General features: G+C 44.3%; 1 protein-coding gene across 1 annotated transcript; it reads left to right on the top strand.

Annotated features, from left to right (window-relative positions):
* Nucleotides 1–2,151: 2,151 nt before the first annotated feature.
* LOC136485968 (kafirin PSKR2-like) lies at nt 2,152–2,859 on the top strand. Its single transcript, XM_066482753.1, has one exon. The coding sequence runs from the start codon at nt 2,152–2,154 to the stop codon at nt 2,857–2,859; it is 708 nt and encodes a 235-aa protein (XP_066338850.1).
* Nucleotides 2,860–19,856: the final 16,997 nt, after the last annotated feature.

The raw sequence follows: 19,856 nt of genomic DNA, 5'->3' as shown, positions 1-19,856 counted from the left end.
AAATTAATGTCAGTCCTAGAGATTAAGGTTATTATCCGAATGTTCCCGACATTCTTTTGGACAAGATTCAGGTCGTGTGTAAGGAAATCCGAAATATCTTTGATTCGAATCCACGAAATTAATATGTGTGTACCTATGTGCTCACTATTCAAGTGAAAACGAATATGATGGAGTGTGTTGTCATGGAACTTCAAGCCTGGATGTTGTAGTTTTTCGGCCTAAAAATCAACGCAAGCCCCATCTTAGTCTTCTTTATCTTGAGTTTTTGCAGCACAGTTGAGCAAGGTTTATGTTAATGATCATGTTGTTTTTTTCTTGAATGGATCTATGCCTTTGAGCTCAAACGACTTTTGTTTCGAACAGCTAGGAGGTTGGCCATGATCCTCTTCATCTGTATATTGAAGGGCAGATTCATATCATAGATGGTGGAAGGAACAAAAGTGGCATCAAACTTATCATTCTCCTTACTATATGGAAATAATTTAAGCATGAGTTTAGTGAAAACTAGATGTACTTCTATTTGAATCAAGAGGTAGAGTTCAACATATAGCCCCTCCGCTCCAGTTTATTACTTGCTCTAGCTTTTCCCTAAGGTAATCTTACCTAATTTTGACATATTTCTTAGAAATATTACCAAAAATCTTGAACATCAAGTTTGTTTCATTGAATTCTTCATTGCGTATGTCTTGATGGTGCATTTTTGTTGTCAAAACTTATTTAAAACTTTTTCATAGTTACACAAGCTTGCCTTTACATAAAATAAAGTGAATTGTAATCCAGAACAAAGGGAGTGTGTGGCAGTGGCCAAGATGGTAATAAGCATGCCAATTTTTTATATTCTACTAGATATATGCCCGTGCATTGCATGGAGGCCATGAATTTTTGCCTACACAGCTATTAAATATTTTTATTAGGAACCCTAAATTATTTCTAAATCTGAGGCTTTTTTCACTTCTCTAATTAACCCTTATCCCCAACACATGAATCCTCTATAAGACGTTAGACAACAGCATCGCCAGGCAGAGTAGTGGTCGTAGCACATAGACACACTGCAAAATCATAGTGCACGCAAAAAATCTTCTCTAATTACAATTCCCTAGGAAACCAAGCATGCTTGTTTAGCTGACTTATTCATCTTCATGCATGTATAACATTGATGTAAAATCAACTTTTGGTAATGAAAGAGCAGAGCAGAGCACGGGAACCACTGGCCCGGTCTTCACCGCTGCGCGCACGCGTGTGCGAATGTGGTCTGTAAGGACCTGCGCAATGCGCCTGGCTGGACTCTCGACGTCTTGGTCGCAGGAGCTCCCATCCGAATGGCTCCCTGCGGGAGGTCACCAGAGCTACCAGTGGCATGTCACCTGGCGGCGGTGCAAAGGATGGCCCGTCTCGACCGGCGTTCAGCGCGGTGCTTGTGGCCCTGTTCAGCTCTGCTGCGAGCGACACCGTGAGCCTCGCCAAGCACAACAAACCGCCCATGGCCACTGCTGTAGGAAATGGAGTAATGTAGGAACGGAGAGAAGAGTCGAGCGGGGCGAATATTTGCACTGACGGTACACCTAGGTATCTTTTAGGTGTAGAGATGCATGTGCATGCATTTTAGACATACGGGGACTTCAGTTAGCCACGATCTGCAGCATTTGTTCACTTGCTGCTTGATAACTTCTCACATAACTATTGTGTATATTTCAACCATGAGTACAATGCTACAACAAATTCCGTTGATAAAGGCTTTGAGTCACATGAGCAAGTCATAACTTCAAATACTCATCATGTCTGTAAAGTGGAACAAATATGATGTGGCGAAGGCTTTGTCATGTGTAAAGATGAAGTTATCACGTATGTCATTCCTCATGTATCTAGAGAACTCCTATAGAAAAAAACACTTTTTTATAGCACGTAGTGGACACAATCTTGCCAACACATACCATATAATCCAACAAAACTGATAACTAAGCGTCGAAGTTGACTATGTGCCATGTCATCTCTAGCTCATCCGTTTTTTGGCGAAATCGGAGATCTGAACAGATATACATGAGCTCTCACTTCTATAAATAGGCCCCAAATCAATAGCTAATCCACCACCCATATCATTGATAGCAATCAAAAACTTGCCAAGTGAAACGCACTAGCAACATCTTAGAAACAATGGCTGCCAAGATATTTGCCCTCCTTGCACTCCTTGCTCTTTCGGTCAGCGCTACAACTGCGTTCATCATTCCACAGTGCTCACCAGTTACTGCTGCAAGCTATGAACACCCAGTTCTACGGTCCTATAGGCTACAACAGGTGCTCACAGCGAGCATCTTACAACAACCAATTGCCCAATTGCAACAGCAATCCTCGGCTCACCTACTAGTACAGACCATCGTAGCGCAACTGCAACAGCAGCAGTTCCTACATGTGCGTAGTCAACCAGCTGTGGCAAACCCTGCCGCCTACTTGCAGCTGCAACAGCTGCTTCCTACAAACCCACTGGCTGCAGCGAATGCCATTGAATACCTGCAACAACAACAGTTACAACAGTTCCTGCCAGCGCTCAGGCAACTAGCCGTGGCGAACCCTGCCGCCTACTTGCAACAGCAACAACTGCTTCCATTCAACCAAATAGCTATGGCGAACGTCGCTGCATACCTGCATCAGCAGCAGCCGCTTCCGATTACCCAGTCGGCTGTTGCAACCACCGCTGCCTACCACCAGGAACAGCAACTGCTCCCTGTTAACCCATTGGCACTGGCTAACCCGTTGGCTGCCTCCTTCCTGCAGCAGCAACAATTGCTGCCATTCAACCGGATGTCTTTGATTAACCCTGCTTTGTCATGGCAGCAACCCAACGTTGGAGGTGCCATCTTCTAGAATACAAATGAGTTGTACTTGATAACAATGTTCTTGTGTGAGCGTGTGCAACTTCCCAGAAATAATCAATATATTGATTGAGATTTATCTGAGTCTATTCCTTAATTTTTTTCTCTGTATAATCAATTGAAAAATATCAAATCATAACTACAGCCACGTGCTTGATTAATACGTAGAGAATACCACATTACATCATCAATATCAAGATGGTTGAATGTCCCCAAATCATAACTACAGGCCTGTGCTCCTGCCGCACCCTCTTCCCAAGGGGGGTGGGCGACAACGCGGTGGAGGTGAACGCACGGCTCCGTGCCGTGCCGGAGCGATTCCGCGAAGCCGTGGAGGACGGTGTCCAGTAGGGAGCCGCCTCGGCGTTGGCCGCGGGCCACTTCTGGTTCCCCGGCTCAGTGGATGTCCAGGACGTGGCAGGAGGCTTCCACATAGGCGTTGACCCCAACGACTTGGCGTTCCTGATGCCCCGCCCGGAGGACGCTACCGATGCCATCCTAGCGATCGCGCCCCTAGATGGCATCCTCCGCGGTCCCTCGCCGCATCATTGAAGAGCGGTGGCTGCGCCCGGCGCCTCCCCTGTCCCCTGTGAGAGAAGAGAGATCAGCCAGTACGTGTCCTAAGTCAGATTGCGGGGTGTTGTCCCTAGAACAATTTAATGTTTCTTGTTGTAAATATTTAGTTCGTGTGTTTGCCATTTCTTTACCGCCCCTGTTTTTCTGCTTCTTGGGTGCGCCCGATCTTCCTTTCGATCGATATTTGGGGTCCGTCTTCCCTCGCGATCCTTGGCTTTGCCATAGGTGTCCTAGGGTCGTGCCCTCTTGGTGGCGCACAGGCGTTAGCGCTAGGTCAGGGAGTCTGGAAGCGCAAATATAACGGGATGGGAAGATCTGGCAGGTAGCGGCTAGCGAGGCTGGCCTTGCAGTGCTTCACACTTACCGGAAGGAGGAGGGATTTGTGGCAATCAGAAAGCGAACCCAATATTCAACTTAGAAATGTAAGGTATAGGAACGGAAAGCCAATAGGGAGAGTCACATAGCTTTGCGTTTCCATCCCAGGGGCTTTGTCAAGGCGAAGGACAGGCGTGACATAGCTTGGCTTGCACTCTGGGCCTTCGGACGGCGGGGTTGGCTATGGTTTCCCTTCATAGGGAAGGGCTGAAGCCTCCCTCAATCGGGCCGGTACCTTCTAAGGGTCCGAGCGCCTCGACGGAGGGGCCCATCATGCTGCCGTGGCCGCCGGCGACACCGGGCGCATCTGTGGGGCTTGATCGATCGAACACCACCATGTCCTTGACCTCCTTTTACACCATCACGAGGCACCCCAGTCTCCCAGGTAGGCATCATCGTTGTTGACAAGGGCCGCGTGGCTCGCTGCCGCACAAGCCCCCGCCTTTGGGAGTGGAGGTCTGCCTCGGCGGCCTCTAGGTCCATCTGCTGAGCCTGTAGGTGGGCCACCTTCTTCTCGTAGGCAGCTTGTGGGCTGTGGGGACTCTGGTCCAGCGGCGTGATGTCCAGCGCCTTCGCGATGGAAACCTCGCCGTCGATGCGGTAGCACATGCAAAGCGGGACGTAGCAGTCGATGTCGTCGGAGTCGTACTCTGGACTGTTCCCCGAGAGGATCTCGAGCAAGCTACGCAGCAACGGGACGTCAGCTCCCATGGTGCTAGAAAGGAAAAAATATCTTGACTGGAATTATGTGTTTACATGAGATTATTCATGAAACCGAAAAGAGAAATGAGGTGGGGGTCATTTTGAAACGTGATTTTGAGAAGGCTTATGACAAAGTGAAATGGAAATTTTTATTTGATTATATGCAAGTGAGAGGGTTCAATGACAAATGGAGAAACTGGATAGCTCAAGTGGTTACTGGGGGTACTGTCAGCATCAAAGTAAATGAAAAAATTGGAACATATATTAAAAGTTATAAGGGGGTCATACAGGGGGACCCATTGTCTCCCATCTTGTTCAACTTTGCTGCTGGCAGTCTAACCCAGATGATACAAAATGCTCAGGGGTGTAATCTATTTACTGGCCTGGTGGATCACATTATTCCTAGAGGTGTGGCTGTTCTGCAATATGCAGACGACACCATCATCTTTCTTAAACATGATATAGAAGGTGCCAGAAATATGAAGCTACTTCTGTATTGTATGAAATGATGGCAGGATTGAAAATTAACTTCAAAAAGAGTGAGGTTATTATGATCAATGATGACAGTAATTGGGGCTCTGTATATGCAGATATTTTCAATTGTCAAATTGGCATATTTCCTATTAAATACCTAGGTGTCCCTGTAAGTCCTAGCAGACTTCACTTGGGTGATTGGTCACCTCTGATTGACAAGAGTTACAAGAGATTAGATGTCTGGAAGGGGAGCTCTATGTCTATTGCTGCTAGATCCACCTTGATAAGTTCATGCTTGAATAATTACCCAATATAATATCAAATGTCTGTGTACCTGATGCCAAAGACAGTCTCTGAAAAAATTGATAAGATCAGGAGAACATTCTTTTGGCAAGGTGGTGGGACCAAGAAGAAGCACCACCTGGTAAAATGGACAAAAATCTGTAAAAGTAAAAAGAAAGGTGGCCTGGCATCAAAGATTTAAAAGTGATGAACATGAGTTTACTTGCTAAATGGTGGTGGAAATTAGAACAAGAACAGGGTTTGTGGCAAGAGCTAATTCAGAAAAAATACTTGGCAAATAAGTCAATCTTTTCTCTGACTCACAAAGCTTCAGATTCCCCCATTTGGTCTGACCTGTTTAAGATTAAAGAGATGTATCTACAGGGCAGGGGGATTGAGATTAGAAATGGTTTGAAAACCTTATTTTGGCTTGATCCTTGGTTATATGATAGACCAATATGTTGTATTGCTCCTATTCTGTATACTTTATGTGACCAAAAGGATGTCTGTGTGGCTGATGTCAAAACTGGCTGAATCCAAATCACTTTTAGAAGGTGGCTCACTAATGAATTACAATCCTGTTGGGATCTAATTTGGGCTGATACATCTAGATTTCAGCTTTAGGAAACTGAGGATGTTGTTGTTTGGAAGAATGGTAAATCTAAAAAGTTTTCTGTGAAATCCATGTACAATTCCTTAACAAAAACTGATGCTGGACCAGCCCATAAGAAAATCTGGAAGGGCAGAGTTCCCCCAAAGATAAAGATCTTCATTTGGCTTATGTCTAATAATGCTCTGTTAACAAAGGCAATATGATTCGAAGGAAGTGGTCTGGGAATCCTAAATGTTATTTCTGTGACCATGATGAAACTATTAATCACCTTTTCTTCACCTGCTCGATTGCTAAAGTTGTGTGGGGGGTGATTGCTAAGTTGATTGGTGCTATTAATATCCCCACTTCCCTGGAACAGTGCTGGGAGTGGTGTGAACTTTGGCTTCCAGCTGGTGGGAAATTTCACCTATGGGGGATGTCTGCTTTGTGTTGGGCAATATGGAAGGCTTGTAATAGAGCGTGCTTTGAAAGGAAGATTATAAAGAACCCAATTGAGATTGTATGTCATGCAGGAGCTCTAATGCAATACTGGACAGGTTTGTATGCTGAGGTGGAAAGGAAGATGCGCATCAATGGCGTCAACACTATGCTGAAGGTGGCAACTGACCTCCTTCTACAGAAGAAGTCAACTAGCGACAAGAACAAATGCTTGAAGTATGAAGATCATCGTGAAGACGGAACACAAAAGTGAAAGGGCACGTGGTATGGCGGAAGTGTTCTGAGAAAGCAATCTGGCGCACTTGGGTGTTTCGGAGGCCTTTCGGGTTAGATGCATGTGATTCTGTTATCTGAACTGTCTGTAATAACTGAACTTTGCCTTTGGGCCTTTGGGGGGAAGTATAGCTCCATAAACTCAGGTGGTTTCTGTGGCAGTCTTCTAACTCTGAGATAGAGTGTAGAGCTGTTTAGAACTGTTATCTCCTTTATCTCCTGTCCCCCCCCCTCTAAACTCTACCATGTATTTCCGTTTCATCTTGAATGGAAATGGGATTCGACCTCGCGTTGAGAGTGTATAAAATATTACCTACCAGACCCCGTCGTGTGTGTAATCCCTAATATTATTTATATATTATGAGTTTGCCTAAGATATACTGCTCAACCTAAGTCGCTGAAAAATGCACCCTATCAACTTAGGTGCATTTTCACGCGTCTTCTCCATCATTCAGCAAAAGGAACTTCACCGACACCTTCGGCATCTACACCAACATCGCCTTCGCCAAAGACCTTTGCAGGACGGCCTTCGCCAACATCTTCGGCAAACCGAAGCAACTCACCTCTGTCAATACATCGGCATGAGGGGCTTCTTCAACACCTGCGGTGTCTACACCAACATCACCTCTGCCAAACACCTTTGCAGGAGGGTCTTCGCAAACATCTTCTGCGAACCACAATGAAATGCCTCCACCAACACTTCGGCGGGAGGGGCTTTGCCAACATCTTCGGCGAACCTCTACGACTCACCTCCGCCAACACTTTGGCAAGAGGGGCTTCACCATCATTTTCACCCACTACAACGGCTCGAGAGCCTTCATCGACACTTTTGATATCAACGCCTACGATGACTTGACTCCATCACCGAGCTCTAGGACTATGTCAACTCCTTCGGCACCAAGGTCTACTATACCTCCACTTCGACTCGAGGGGCTCACCGATGTCCAGACATCTACTTCCACTACATTGACTACAATAAGAACGACAGAGGATTTGGTCATGACCATTGGCCAAGATAGGCTAGAGGAGCATACCAAAGGACCAGCTGCTCTATAGGGTGAAGTCTTTGGCTCGGTGCTCATGTCAGAAGGCCTCACAACAACCTTTAGTTACGCCTACTTCGACTACAATGACTACTTCAACCACGACAACTACATCCATTTCTAAAGAGAAGATGTGTCATCAAGCAAAGCTTCCAGTGAGAAGATCCCAGAGATAGAATTTACAGGCCAAGAATGTCCTAGGAGTGAAGACCTATGCTCCGAGCAAAGCCGATGAAACCATGTCATAAAAGCAGCAGAAGGAGCCAAAGCCCAAAGATGGAGACATCAGGAGGATCAACATCAAGGCATATGGAGCTAGATGCCTCGGGAATTAGAACACATATAGGCTCGAGTCATGTGCATGTTCTTTTCCTCGTGCCCTTTTTGCCCACTGGGTTTTGGGATGGAGTTTTTAGTAAGGCGTGCACGCATAGGTTGCGATGGAGATCCTTAGAACCAAGGTTCAAGTTGTATTTTTGCCACTTCTTGTATGAGCCTTAGGTCATGTAGTACCAGCCATAACCTAGTAGTTGATGGGCTACTGATGGGTCAGGGAGCCCATAAGATATACGGCCCTAGACTCCCCCTGGAAGAGGACCACTAGAGCTAGTGTAGCGGCATGTGAAGCCGACCCCCACCATGGGGCCACTTGTAAGCATCCACTACCTATATATAGTTCCCAAGGGCATGAGGGCAAGGGACTCTGCCCACTCATTTGGTTGTCTCAAAACCCAAATGTGTCCCCTCTCCCACTACTATAGAACAGGTATTCACCGCCAGCTCCATACCCCCCATCACCGCCGGTTTTGGCCCTCGGCAGTGTAAGTCGGCGGTGATGCCCATTGTCATTACTGCCGGTTAGGAAACCAGTGGTGATGAAAACTTATCACCACCGGTTCGTGTTACCAACCGGTGGTGATAAGGATTTTCAGAAATTACAAAAATCGAGTAAAAAAATAGCATTTTTTAAATCCCGGGAAGGCCCCACCAACCAGCGGCACAGTCGCGCATCACAAGTCACAAGTCATGTCATTTTTCGAGCGAAAATCCACGCGTTGTGTGGTGCTAGGATTCGAACCTGAGACCTGTGCCCTCACGGGTAGCTGCTCCAACCACTCCGCCCCTAAGTCACTTGTGTCCATATAACATGTATATTCCTTTAGTACTAACTTTTCAGGATTTTAAAATGAATATTTAGAACCCTAGATGACTTTAGATAAAAAAGTCATCAACTACAAAGTTGTTGTTCTGATCGAGATCTACAACTTTGATGTTGGTGGTTTCACCATCCGAGACCGTTTGACAAATTTGAATTTCAAATCGTCAAAACTTCAGTCATACTGTTGGGGCATCAAATGATTTCAAATGAAAAAAGTCATCAACTACAAAGTTGTAGTTCTCATCGAGATCTACAACTTTGGTTTCGGTCGATTCTACATCCGAGGTCATTTGCAAAATTTGAATTTCAAAATTTTTGAACTTCAGATACAAATTTAAGACCCTAAATGATTTCTAATGAAAAAGTAGTCAACTACAAAATTGTAGATCATAGCGAGATCTGTAACTTTGGTTTTGATCATTTTATCGTCTGTCGTTGTTTGTATAATTCAAAAAAAATTTAATTTTAAAATATAATATCTTCAAACAGAATTCTAGGACTGTAAACAATTTCAAATAAAAAGTCATCATCTACAAAGGATATAAAGTTTGTTTTCATCCGACTTTGTTTGTAAAAGTTATGAATTTTAATGTGATGCGGCATAAATCATCATCGCCGGTTCGTATTATGAACCATTAGTAAAAAGATTTTCACCACCGGTTGGTACCACAAACCGGTAACACAAACCAGCTGTAATGATAGGATATTTACTGCCGGTTCGTGTTACTAGCCGGCGGTGATAATCGTCCAAATTTTCACCAACGGTTCGTAACACGAACCGGCAGGTGATGAATATCACCACCGGTTTTCCACTGGTTTTTAGCAAACCGGCGGTGAAAGCGACAGCTGTGATTACCTGTTGTGTTGTAGTGTCCACCACTGCACTCCCTTCTCTCTACTCCCCCTTAGTTTGTTCAGAACCTCTAGTTCCAACACAGCATACAATTTCATCTATGACAACATCAGTAACCCTCGTCTTAGGCTTTGAATCCAGATTGTGCAGAATGTGGTTAACGTTTCCTGGAAGAGAGACCTAGTAGTACCGGTGTTGCACTTCTGATAACATTCTTTGTGGAGCACTGCATCCAACACCACGTCCAACTAGTTACATAGGATAGTCAGCAAAGAGTATGTATCTAAACACCAGGAAAAACCAGAAAGAGTGCAATACTACAAACATTATTCACAAGAGAATATTGTACATTAAAGATGTCTAAGTATGTTAGGATATCATTTCTCTTTACACACCAAAAGTAAACAATGCCTTAACATTTCATATCTAATACAAAAGAACAGCTTCAAAAACTCACTCAATAGTTAGCAGTCTGATCAAAGTAATAAATCACAACTCATAGGATCCTCTAACATTATAGATACTACCAGTTCTAACAAAAGGAAAAACAATATCAAAGGTTCGATAGGAGTAGCGGGTTAAAATTGTACGTAGATACCCAGCTAGCCAAATCTCATAGGGTTTTAGAACCCGTGGCCATCGCCTCCCATGCCCACCGCAGGTGTTGCTGTAGCAGGGGCCCGTCACGCCGCATGACTGCGACCAAGCCACCGTGTTGTCCTCCGTGTCACCACCGCCACCGCGGCCATTCATTGTCGGTGCATGCTACGACCATCGCAACCGTCATCCTGGCGCCGGCGGTTGCGCTTGTTTAGGGTTCCCCTCCGCCTCTGGTGTTGGGTCTCTAGGATTAGGTTGCATGATTTTGGCAGAGAGGCGGTTACGATTTGTGATTGACGAAAAGAACTAGTCACGGAGGTGTATTCAAGAAGCCAGGGGACGCTAGGAGGGGTTATGCCTGCTGGGCAAATGGAACACACTATTTTCTGAATCTAATTTGTCATTTGTACCCGCTGACCCCGACGCGAATCGGGTGCCAGCCTGCCAGATGCCTAGGGGACCGGCTGCCTCAAGTGGGTACGAGCACGAGCATGGAAGCCAGAATTGCCATGCAGGCCATTTTTAAAAAAAATTGACACGGGCGTGGCATGTTGCGATGCACGGATTTGATGTAGACATTCTGAGTGTTCGGAATAAGGAGGTCCTAAGGAATTTAGGCTCGAGAAAATGAATGGAAATAGACGGAAAACATCTCTTTTCGTTTTTGTTTCTTTATTGTTTGACAAAAATGAAATCAAACCATGATCCGAAATGAAATTACATTATATGGGCATAGGAAAACCATCTAATACGGACATAAATTCAACAAAAACATTTGGAAGCCACACACTTAAACTGAAAGGATACTTTCAATACATTGATAGTCACTACTATACACGTTTACACATGTGGCATTTAAACGTGTGTATGGCGTTTACACCTGTCTAATTGGCGTTTACCCCTCGATCTATATAAACAAAGAATGTCTTCTCTATTTATATTGTCTAAGTGTCATTCTAATTAGTGTATTAAAGAACTTTTCTCAGCTGTTGTTATGTACTTGTTCTGTCAAAGAGAGAGATGCATCATTGTCTAGATCCATGATTTCGTCATGTTCAGTTCATTGGAGATGTAGTCTTTTGCAACTTATCATTGTTAACAGACCATGTGCTTATTGTTCTTGTTTTTTTTTGAAGCTGAAGACTGTGGGGGAGATCCCCACAGTGGTTTTAGATTATATTAAGAAGTAAACAGAGTTACAAACCAGAATTAACTTAAAGCATCAAGGCAGAAGCAAAAGGATGACCTAAGATCATCCCTAAATCTAACAGATTGAGACAAACATTGGTTTTTAAAATTCGCCAAATGCTATGCGTGGGGTCTCGTCCTTGGAAGATCTTGTTGTTGCGCAATTTCCAATGCTCCCATCCGCTATAATAGACACCACCGTGAAGAATTCCAAGCCATGCACATCACGCGCTCTTGTAAATCTGTCTGGTAGCGGCAGAGATGTGTCCCAGCTGAAGTTTATCGAAGTCCAGCACTGTGCCACAAAGGGGCACTCAAAGAACAGAAGATCGATCCCAGCAGCACACATGACACTGAAAGTATCATCTTGGGCATTTAGGTTCCTTCTTCTTAACATGGTATTGGTGTTGAGGCGATCCATGAGTATTAGCCTTGCAAATAATTTAACCCAGAGGGGTGCAATGAGATTTCCAAAGCACTTTGTAGTATGGATGTGTTTCGACCCCGCTGAAAGCATATGTATAGAACTGACGAGAAGAATATTTGTCACCCCAGATCATGGTCCATACATCTGCCGAGTTCTCATCATACTATAACTGATCTAAACGGGCCTGTTGGTGTAGCAGCTCATAATAGGCCTGTGTTGACAGATGGAGCACAAAGACCTCACTCAGATCCTCTTCTAGCATCATTCCATGAACCGAGATGGTTTTGTTTCTGGCAAAGGAGTCTAACCATAGATCCTCCCAGAAAGTAACCATGGAGCCATCTCCTATAGTGCACCTAGCAATCCCTCTATTGATGCCATTGAGTCTCATCACATCATGCCACCAGAAGGAGCCCAGTTCTCTGCAAGTGTGTGGGGCTTGGTCGGTATTGTATGTGTCCCAAACCAATGTAACCCAAGGCACATCCTCTTTGTTGTAGAATTTGTGGAGCTGTTTGAGGAGTAGTGCATCGTTTTGAATCTCAGGCTAATCACTCCAAGCCCCCCTTTGTCTTTGGGCTTCATAATGGTAGGCCAAGCTACCAGATTTCCTCCTTTTGCTGCCTCATCACTTCCTCGCCAGAGGCATTGTTTCCTTGCCCGGTCAATGTTATCAATGAAACCCTTCGGGACTTTGATTGTGCAAAGAGTGTTGGTGACAATTGGGGTCATAGCAGAGTTGATCATCTGTAGTCCACCCGAATAAGACAACCATGTGGGGCACACGGACAACCTTCTTTCAACCCTATCCATGATAGGCGTGAGTTCCTCTATCCTCGGTTTGGTGGTACCCATCGGCAATCCCAGGTACGTAAAAGGGAACGTACCAATCGGCATGTCTTCATGGGCTTATTGTTCTTGTTGTTTAAAAGGCATTGATATTCAGCCGCATTTTTAAATTAAGATAGGTCATTGAGTACAATCAATATTAGTATCAAACACATTGTAGATAAGGCTGCCTTCATTGTAATAAGAATGCCTTCATTGTAATATAAGAATTGCATCTCTCCCTAGATTAACCGAACAACCTTTTGGAGCCAGGGATTACAGCCCGAAGGGATTATAGCCCCAAGGAGTTCAGGTGACAGGAGGGGATTAACTCAATCCCTCCGTGGAATGCACCCCTATGAACCAAACAAGTCCTAAAGAGTAGCTGACACCGTCGGTGGTCAGATCAGGCGGGCGCGCGGCAGTTGTGTTCGATACTTCGATGGCCGGATGGAGTGCGGCGCGTTGACGCAGCGTGCTCCAAGTCCAAGAGGAAGGTGGCGGAGGCTGTTGGTTTGATCTCCCAACCACAGTGGCCCAATGGCAACTTGGGCCTTGACCTCGCACCCTGATCGGGGGCGCCCAGACCATCTATGGCTGGCTGGCCCCTGTCACACTGCGCATTAAATAGAGGTGGGGGCCGGTGGCTCTTAGTACGAGGTTCGCCTGAGCCGTACGCCCCACCTACTAACCCTAAACCCGATTGACAGAGGGGCGCAGCCAGTGATGGGAAGCACCGCCGCCGCCACTGCACTGCACCAACACTCCGACCATTGCTGCCCGTGCGTAGACCTCACCACTGAACCTGTTGTGGCCACCAGCTCCTTTTCCAATCCCTCAGATGATCGGTAAATCGTCTCTCTCTCTCTCTCTCTCTCGGATCTACTTGTTCATCCCAAAAAACAAAGGGTCCCCAATAGTGGTCTTAACAATGGTACCAGAGCCAGGTTTTACCGTATCGGTCTAGATTGGGGAAGAAAAGAACAACAAAAGGGGTCTCGGTTTCGAGAACAATAGGAACCCTAACCCTAAATGAACACAGAGAGATGGACGGAGGGGAGGGACCAACCTGGTTCTCTCGTCGCCGTCGCAACCGCCATCACACGGGGAGAAAGAGGCTCGACAGCGCTGCTGATCTCCTATGCGAGCTCGCCACCGATCCAGATCAGGGAGCTACGCCGCTGCTGTCTTGTGCTCGCGCGCGCGCGAACTCGAACCAAAGGGCGCCGGTCGCAAGGCCATTCGATGGGGCCATGCGTAGCCACACGCATGCACCGGCGAAGGGCTTCATGGCGGCGCCATCCTCTCCCACCGAACGCTTCTTTCCTGGCACCGGTACGTCGAGCTCCCTTGCGGCGGCTTGCCGGTGGCATGAGAAGAGCGGAGGGAGAGAAAAGAAGAGAAAGGATAGAGAAGGGGATGCCGACTGGTTCTAGCTCCGGTGGCGCCCTACTTCATCGGCGATGATGGCCACAGTGGCCGCCGCCACTGCTCTGCTGATGAGCTCAGAGAAAATGAGGAAGAACGAAATGAGCTAGGGTTTGGGGAGGGGCGACCGGCGGGCGGGGTTTTGATCCCGCGGAAGTCAGGCATGGCCATCCGATCAAACTGAATGGCCAAGATTCGTCGGGCTGAATGAGGCCCAGGCGAGGCGGTGAATTCCTGGCCCAGGCCCAGGTTGCGGCCTAGGCGTGGGGGAGCGAGCGTTGCGCACCGCGTGCTGAGCCACAGGCCGCGTCTGCACTGCTGCTGTGCTGCTAGCCCACGGGCCGAGCACAGCGCGCACAAAGCTGGGCCACGGCAAAGCCTCGCGCAAATGGGCCGCAGGCCACTTTTCTGAGGTGGGCCAAAAGAATGGAATTAAAGGGTAGGTCATGGTTTTTTGTTTTATCATTTTCAGAAGCAGATTTAAATGATTTTTTTATCAATTTTGAAGGTTTAAATTTCTGGTAAAATCGCACCAACGTGTTAGATTTTCTAGAGAGTAGAAAAATATAGTAAAATGCTTCTGAAAAGTAGATAAAGAAATTTTGTCAAGTTTCCGCTGCAAAGTTAAAGTTTGTTGTCTTCTTATTAAATTCGTACCAATGGGAGAATTTAATTTGAAGAGCAGTTATAGTTATTCAGTAAATGATGAAAAGTTTATCCTCCTGTTAAAATTAGAACCAAGGGGATTTTTTTTAATTGGAGGAATAGTCAGTTTATAGATAAGATGAATTATAATATTGTTATTTTCTGACCAACGTTGATGATAACAATATTATAAGTTCATTTATGAGTTTAAGCTTAAAGTTAAATTATGGTATTATTATTTTCTGACCAACGTTGATGATAACAATATTATAATTCTATGAGTTTTATGTTTAAAGTTTAAATATCTGATGAATTTTGCATCAAAGTGACCAATTTTTCAGAGAAAAGATAAAGATCAAGGAATGCTCTTAAACTAGAGAAATGTATTTTCATGTTTCCACTGCAATGAAGTTGATTGTCTTCTAATTAAATTCGAACCAACGGGAGAATTTAATTCTGAGGAGCAGTTCTATGTTTTCAAGATTATTAAGGTTCTATACATTAATTCCATTTCTGCCCAATGGTGATGTGGAATTAATGTAGAAGAATGATGTTTATTCTATTTCTGCCCAACGATGATATAGAATAGAACATAAAGTTTTCAAAGTATAATGAGCATCATTGTTGAATATTTTTTTTTCAAACAAAGACCTCCATGCTTTTATTCTTAAAGGCAATAAGAGAAATAAGCTGGGTACTTGTGACTCAGATGATGAAATGCCTAAGGGAAAGTTATGTATGAAAGAATGCCATTGCTTAAGGGACTGTGTTCTCTTTAAAGAATGGCTTGAAAAGAAAAGAATTCTAGGATATTGATCCAAGAAAAGAGATAGATCAATGAGAGACTTCATTGATAAATGTCTTTTATGTACTCTCTGTGAAGAAGAATTAATTTTCAATTTCACTTATGAGAGTTGTAAAAGTCATATACATGATTAAACATGTGTGTTAAAAGAATATTCGGATTTATTTCTGAATTTGATGATTGAACATGAGCCAATCCTGGTATTTATGTCCGTTTAAGGGAATTATCTCGCATGGCGGGAAAAGTTTGTGATAGTACCCGCATGGAGGAAAAAGTTTGAGAAAATACCCGCATGGCGGGGTAAAGTTGGCATAGTACTTATCCCACATGGAGGGAGAAGGATGTGATGACTCATGTGCTCTAAGTGTATCCCGCACATGGAGAAAAGTTTGGGGTAGCTCTTATGCTATCCTAGTATTGACGCTACACTCTGATTGTGTCATGGTCATTAAGTACTCAATGAGTTTAAGAACAAAAGAAAGTTGCATGTGAACCAAAAGATAAGAATGATATGCAAGCATGACTTGCAGAAGTATTGATAATAATAGACTATGTTGAGTTTTGAAGTGTAATGAGGAAAATGTACTCCCATACGAATTTTGTTTGCATGATGTAATCATGTGGATGAAGTAAGTAATCAAAGTTTCCTCATTCACAAGAGTTCTGAATGTTTCGAAATTGTAATAGAAAAGTTCATACCACATTTCGAGGGGGAGAAATGTAAGATTAATTAAGAAAGACAAATAAGAAAGATACTTCCCCATACTTCAGATAATGCAATGCATACTATTCATTGAAGGTAAAAGTGATCTATAAAAGATGAATATGATCGTTGAGGGAGTAAGACGGTCATAATAACGATACCCCTAAAGTAAAGAAATAGCTAAATTCCTGGACCTTTTACAGTTCCAATAGGACGATAGCATAGTCGGCTAGTATTCGTACCGGACGAGTTCAGAGTTATCAAGGCAGTGCTAAACACGTCATATGAGTTTTTAGCAGATTAAACCCAAAATAAGAAATTTGAAGATACACCATCTTTATAGAAGATAGAGTAATCTAGGGGAGCATGGTATGTAGATACCTAAGGCTTGAATAGAAGTGGGATTACATATCCACTACAGTGTTTTAGAGCAACAAATTGCTTAATACATGTTGATGTTGTATGACATATACAACACCTGATGTTAGCTCTTAAAGAAGATGAATAAGTAAATAAGGATCTTGTGATACAGGAGGCTATAGAACAATTGCCTTTTGGCAATGAAGAGTAACAATAGCCTCATATGAAAGAAGTGCCACGAGGCCCTAGAAGGTCTCAAAGAATAAGAAAATCAGATATTTCTGGTGACTAAGGAGTCAATGTTAAGAAAGAAATTCAAATGGAGGGTAATTCCGCCTCATTTGAAAAAGACATGAGTGGCGTTCACTCATCTAAATGGCAAGAAGCAAAGGAAGATGAAATGAAATCGATAAATACCAATGATGTTTGGGACTTAGAAGAAATTCCTAATGGAGCCAAAATAGTAGGCTGTAATGGGTCTACAAGACAAAGGTGACTCCAAAGGGAATATAGAAAGATATCCAAAGGGAATACTGAAAGCTATAAAGGACCACTTGTGGCGAAATGATTTACACAAAGAGAAGGAATAGATTATAATGAGCATGCAAGGATTCTTTTAGAATCATAATGGTGTTAGTGGCACATTATGATTTATAGTAACATCAGAAGGATGCAAAGACATATTCCTCAACGGGGATTTGTATGGAAAAGTTTATATGGCATAACTCAAAAGGTTTTGTCGTGGAAGGAAAAGAACGTAAGGGATGTTGCCTAAAGAAATCCATTTATTGATTAAAGCAAGCTTCAAGACATTGGTATTTGAAGTTTGACAGTACAATAAGAAAATTTGGATTTAAAGGGAATGTAGAGGACAATTATATTTATGCAAAGTTTAAACATGGGAAATTTATTTTCCTAATCCTGCATGTGGGTAACACCTTACTCGCTAGTAGTGGTGTTAATCTACTGTTGGAGAAGAAACAGTTCTTGTCCTCAAGTTTCAATGAGAATGATCTTGGTAAAGCGTCATTCATTCCAGAAATTGAAACTTACTGAGACAAAAGGAAAAGGGTTATTAGAACTATCTCAAGTGTATACTTAGAGAAGATTCTAAAGAAATAAAGTATATATGTGAGTAAACCTGTGCCTGTTCATATAGTAAAGGGTAATAGTTTTGGGAACTTCCAGTGTTCCAAGAACCAATGTAAGATCGATAAAAAGGACGTCCTATATGCTTCAGCTGTTGGAAGCTTAATGAATGCTTATCAGTAAGAGCTTACCCTGACATAGTTCATGTATCCAGGATGTTTTGGCAGAAGTCCAGTTCAGATATAGATAACTGGAATGGAGTTGAGAATGCTTTGCAATTGTGCAAAGATTTATAGGCCTCATGGTGAGTAAAAAGAATAAGTACTCTCAAATAGTTGTGGGTACAAATGTTAAATTTTGGCGAGATTTTTAGTGAAACCCACATAGTAGCTAACACTTGCAGTTGGAGTTTTATTGTGGAAAAGCTCCAAAGAAACAGTTGTGGTGTCATCGAAGATAAATACCCACAGTATAGCTTGTTATGAGGCTTAAGGACAGGCGAAATGGTTAAAAGAACTTACACCCGGAATTGATAATGGTATTCAACAGCAATAATCATTTAAGTAGTTCGCTCCTATAACAATGGGTCAAGTGTGCTGCCAAACACATTGACGTTAAAGATATACGTTGTGAAGGAGAAAGTCCGGAATCATACTAAAAGTATTGAACATATAAGTAACAAGCAAGTGCTTGCGGATCTGCATACAAAAGGCTTACCACCCAGTGTGTTTAGAGAACACACAGTCGACATGGGTTTAAGGGAAAGCCTATGATTTTCGGACAATAAAGGGCCCAAAGTTAAAGAATCTGTTTCAGAACAGGGACGTGTATTGTAGATGTTAAATCTATCGGCGATTGACCGTGACGATGAAGCATGCTCTATGCACTAATCTGTGATGGAACAAATAAAAGTGAAAGGGATTAAAGTCAAAGTTTAAAGTTAAAGTATGAGTTGAGATCAAGGGGAGAATGTTGGTTTGATCTCCCAACCACAGTGGCCCAACGGCCACTTGGGCCTTGACCTCGCGCCCTGATCGGGGGCGCCCAGTCCATCTATGGCTGGTGGGCCCCCGTCACACTGTGCATTAAATAGAGGTGGGGACCGGCGGCTCTTAGTACGAGGTTCGCCTGAGCCGTACGCCCCACCTACTAACCCTAAACCCCAGTGACAGGAAGCGTCGCCGCCGTCACTGCACTGCGCCAACACTCCGACCATCGCTGCCCGTGCATAGACTTCACGGCCAAACCTGTGATGGCTGCCAGCTCCTTTTCCAATCCCTCGGATGATCGGTAAATCGTCTCTCTCTCTCGGATCTACTTGTTCATCCCGAAAAACGAAGTGTCCCCACTAGATCCTAGACCTAGAGATAATAGTGGTCTTAACAGAGGCGACTCGGTGGATGATGGAGAGAACGATGTTGCGGTTGACGCTGACGCCAGCGCCGACGCCAGCAGACACTGAGGGGGCGCAGGGAGCTGCACATGAAGCGATTATGTCGTAGGAGTGGATCAAGCCGGGTCAGATGTCGCCGAGTACTAGAATTGGATTCACCGAGAGCCGAGAGCCCAGAGCCCGGTCAAAGTTCGCCGAGTATCCTGGCCGACGAGATCAAGCCCCTGCCTCCCAACGAGCAGCTTATTCGTAATCCCGAGCTCGCCGCGACATTCCACTATCACGAGCAGTCCCGGGCAAAGTTCGCCGAATACCAGAGTTGGATTCGCCGAGAGCTGGAGACCAAGGGATATGTTGAGGTGGATGACCACTATGAGGAGAGGTGTCAACTGCTGCAGGTTGTGGCTGTGCACGAGGCCGTCTTCTGTGGCAGGGAGGTGGGGGGAGGATGAGAAGCAGGCCCAGGCCATGGCCAGGCCCTGCGTCGCTAGTGCTTTGCTTAGCCACCTGTCATATTACTACTCAGTTCGTCAATTGTTTAGATGTAATCTACAGTATATTCCAATGATTTAATAATTCTATACTGCTGTGCTCTTTCCTGTTTCAATCAATAATCGAACGCCTACTGCTGCTATAGCCTATACCAGGATTCTGCTTGGATGTTGGGGAAAAAAATCGAAACTTGGTCAAATTTGTTTGGCAGGGCCAGGTGATAAGGAAGTGAATAGGGTGGCT

The sequence above is a fragment of the Miscanthus floridulus genome, chromosome 10 (assembly GCF_019320115.1).
Source record: "Miscanthus floridulus cultivar M001 chromosome 10, ASM1932011v1, whole genome shotgun sequence".
In the NCBI taxonomy this organism is placed as follows: Eukaryota; Viridiplantae; Streptophyta; class Magnoliopsida; order Poales; family Poaceae; genus Miscanthus; species Miscanthus floridulus.
The sequence above is the reverse complement of the archived record's forward strand: the minus strand, read 5'-3'. Positions and strand labels throughout refer to the sequence as shown.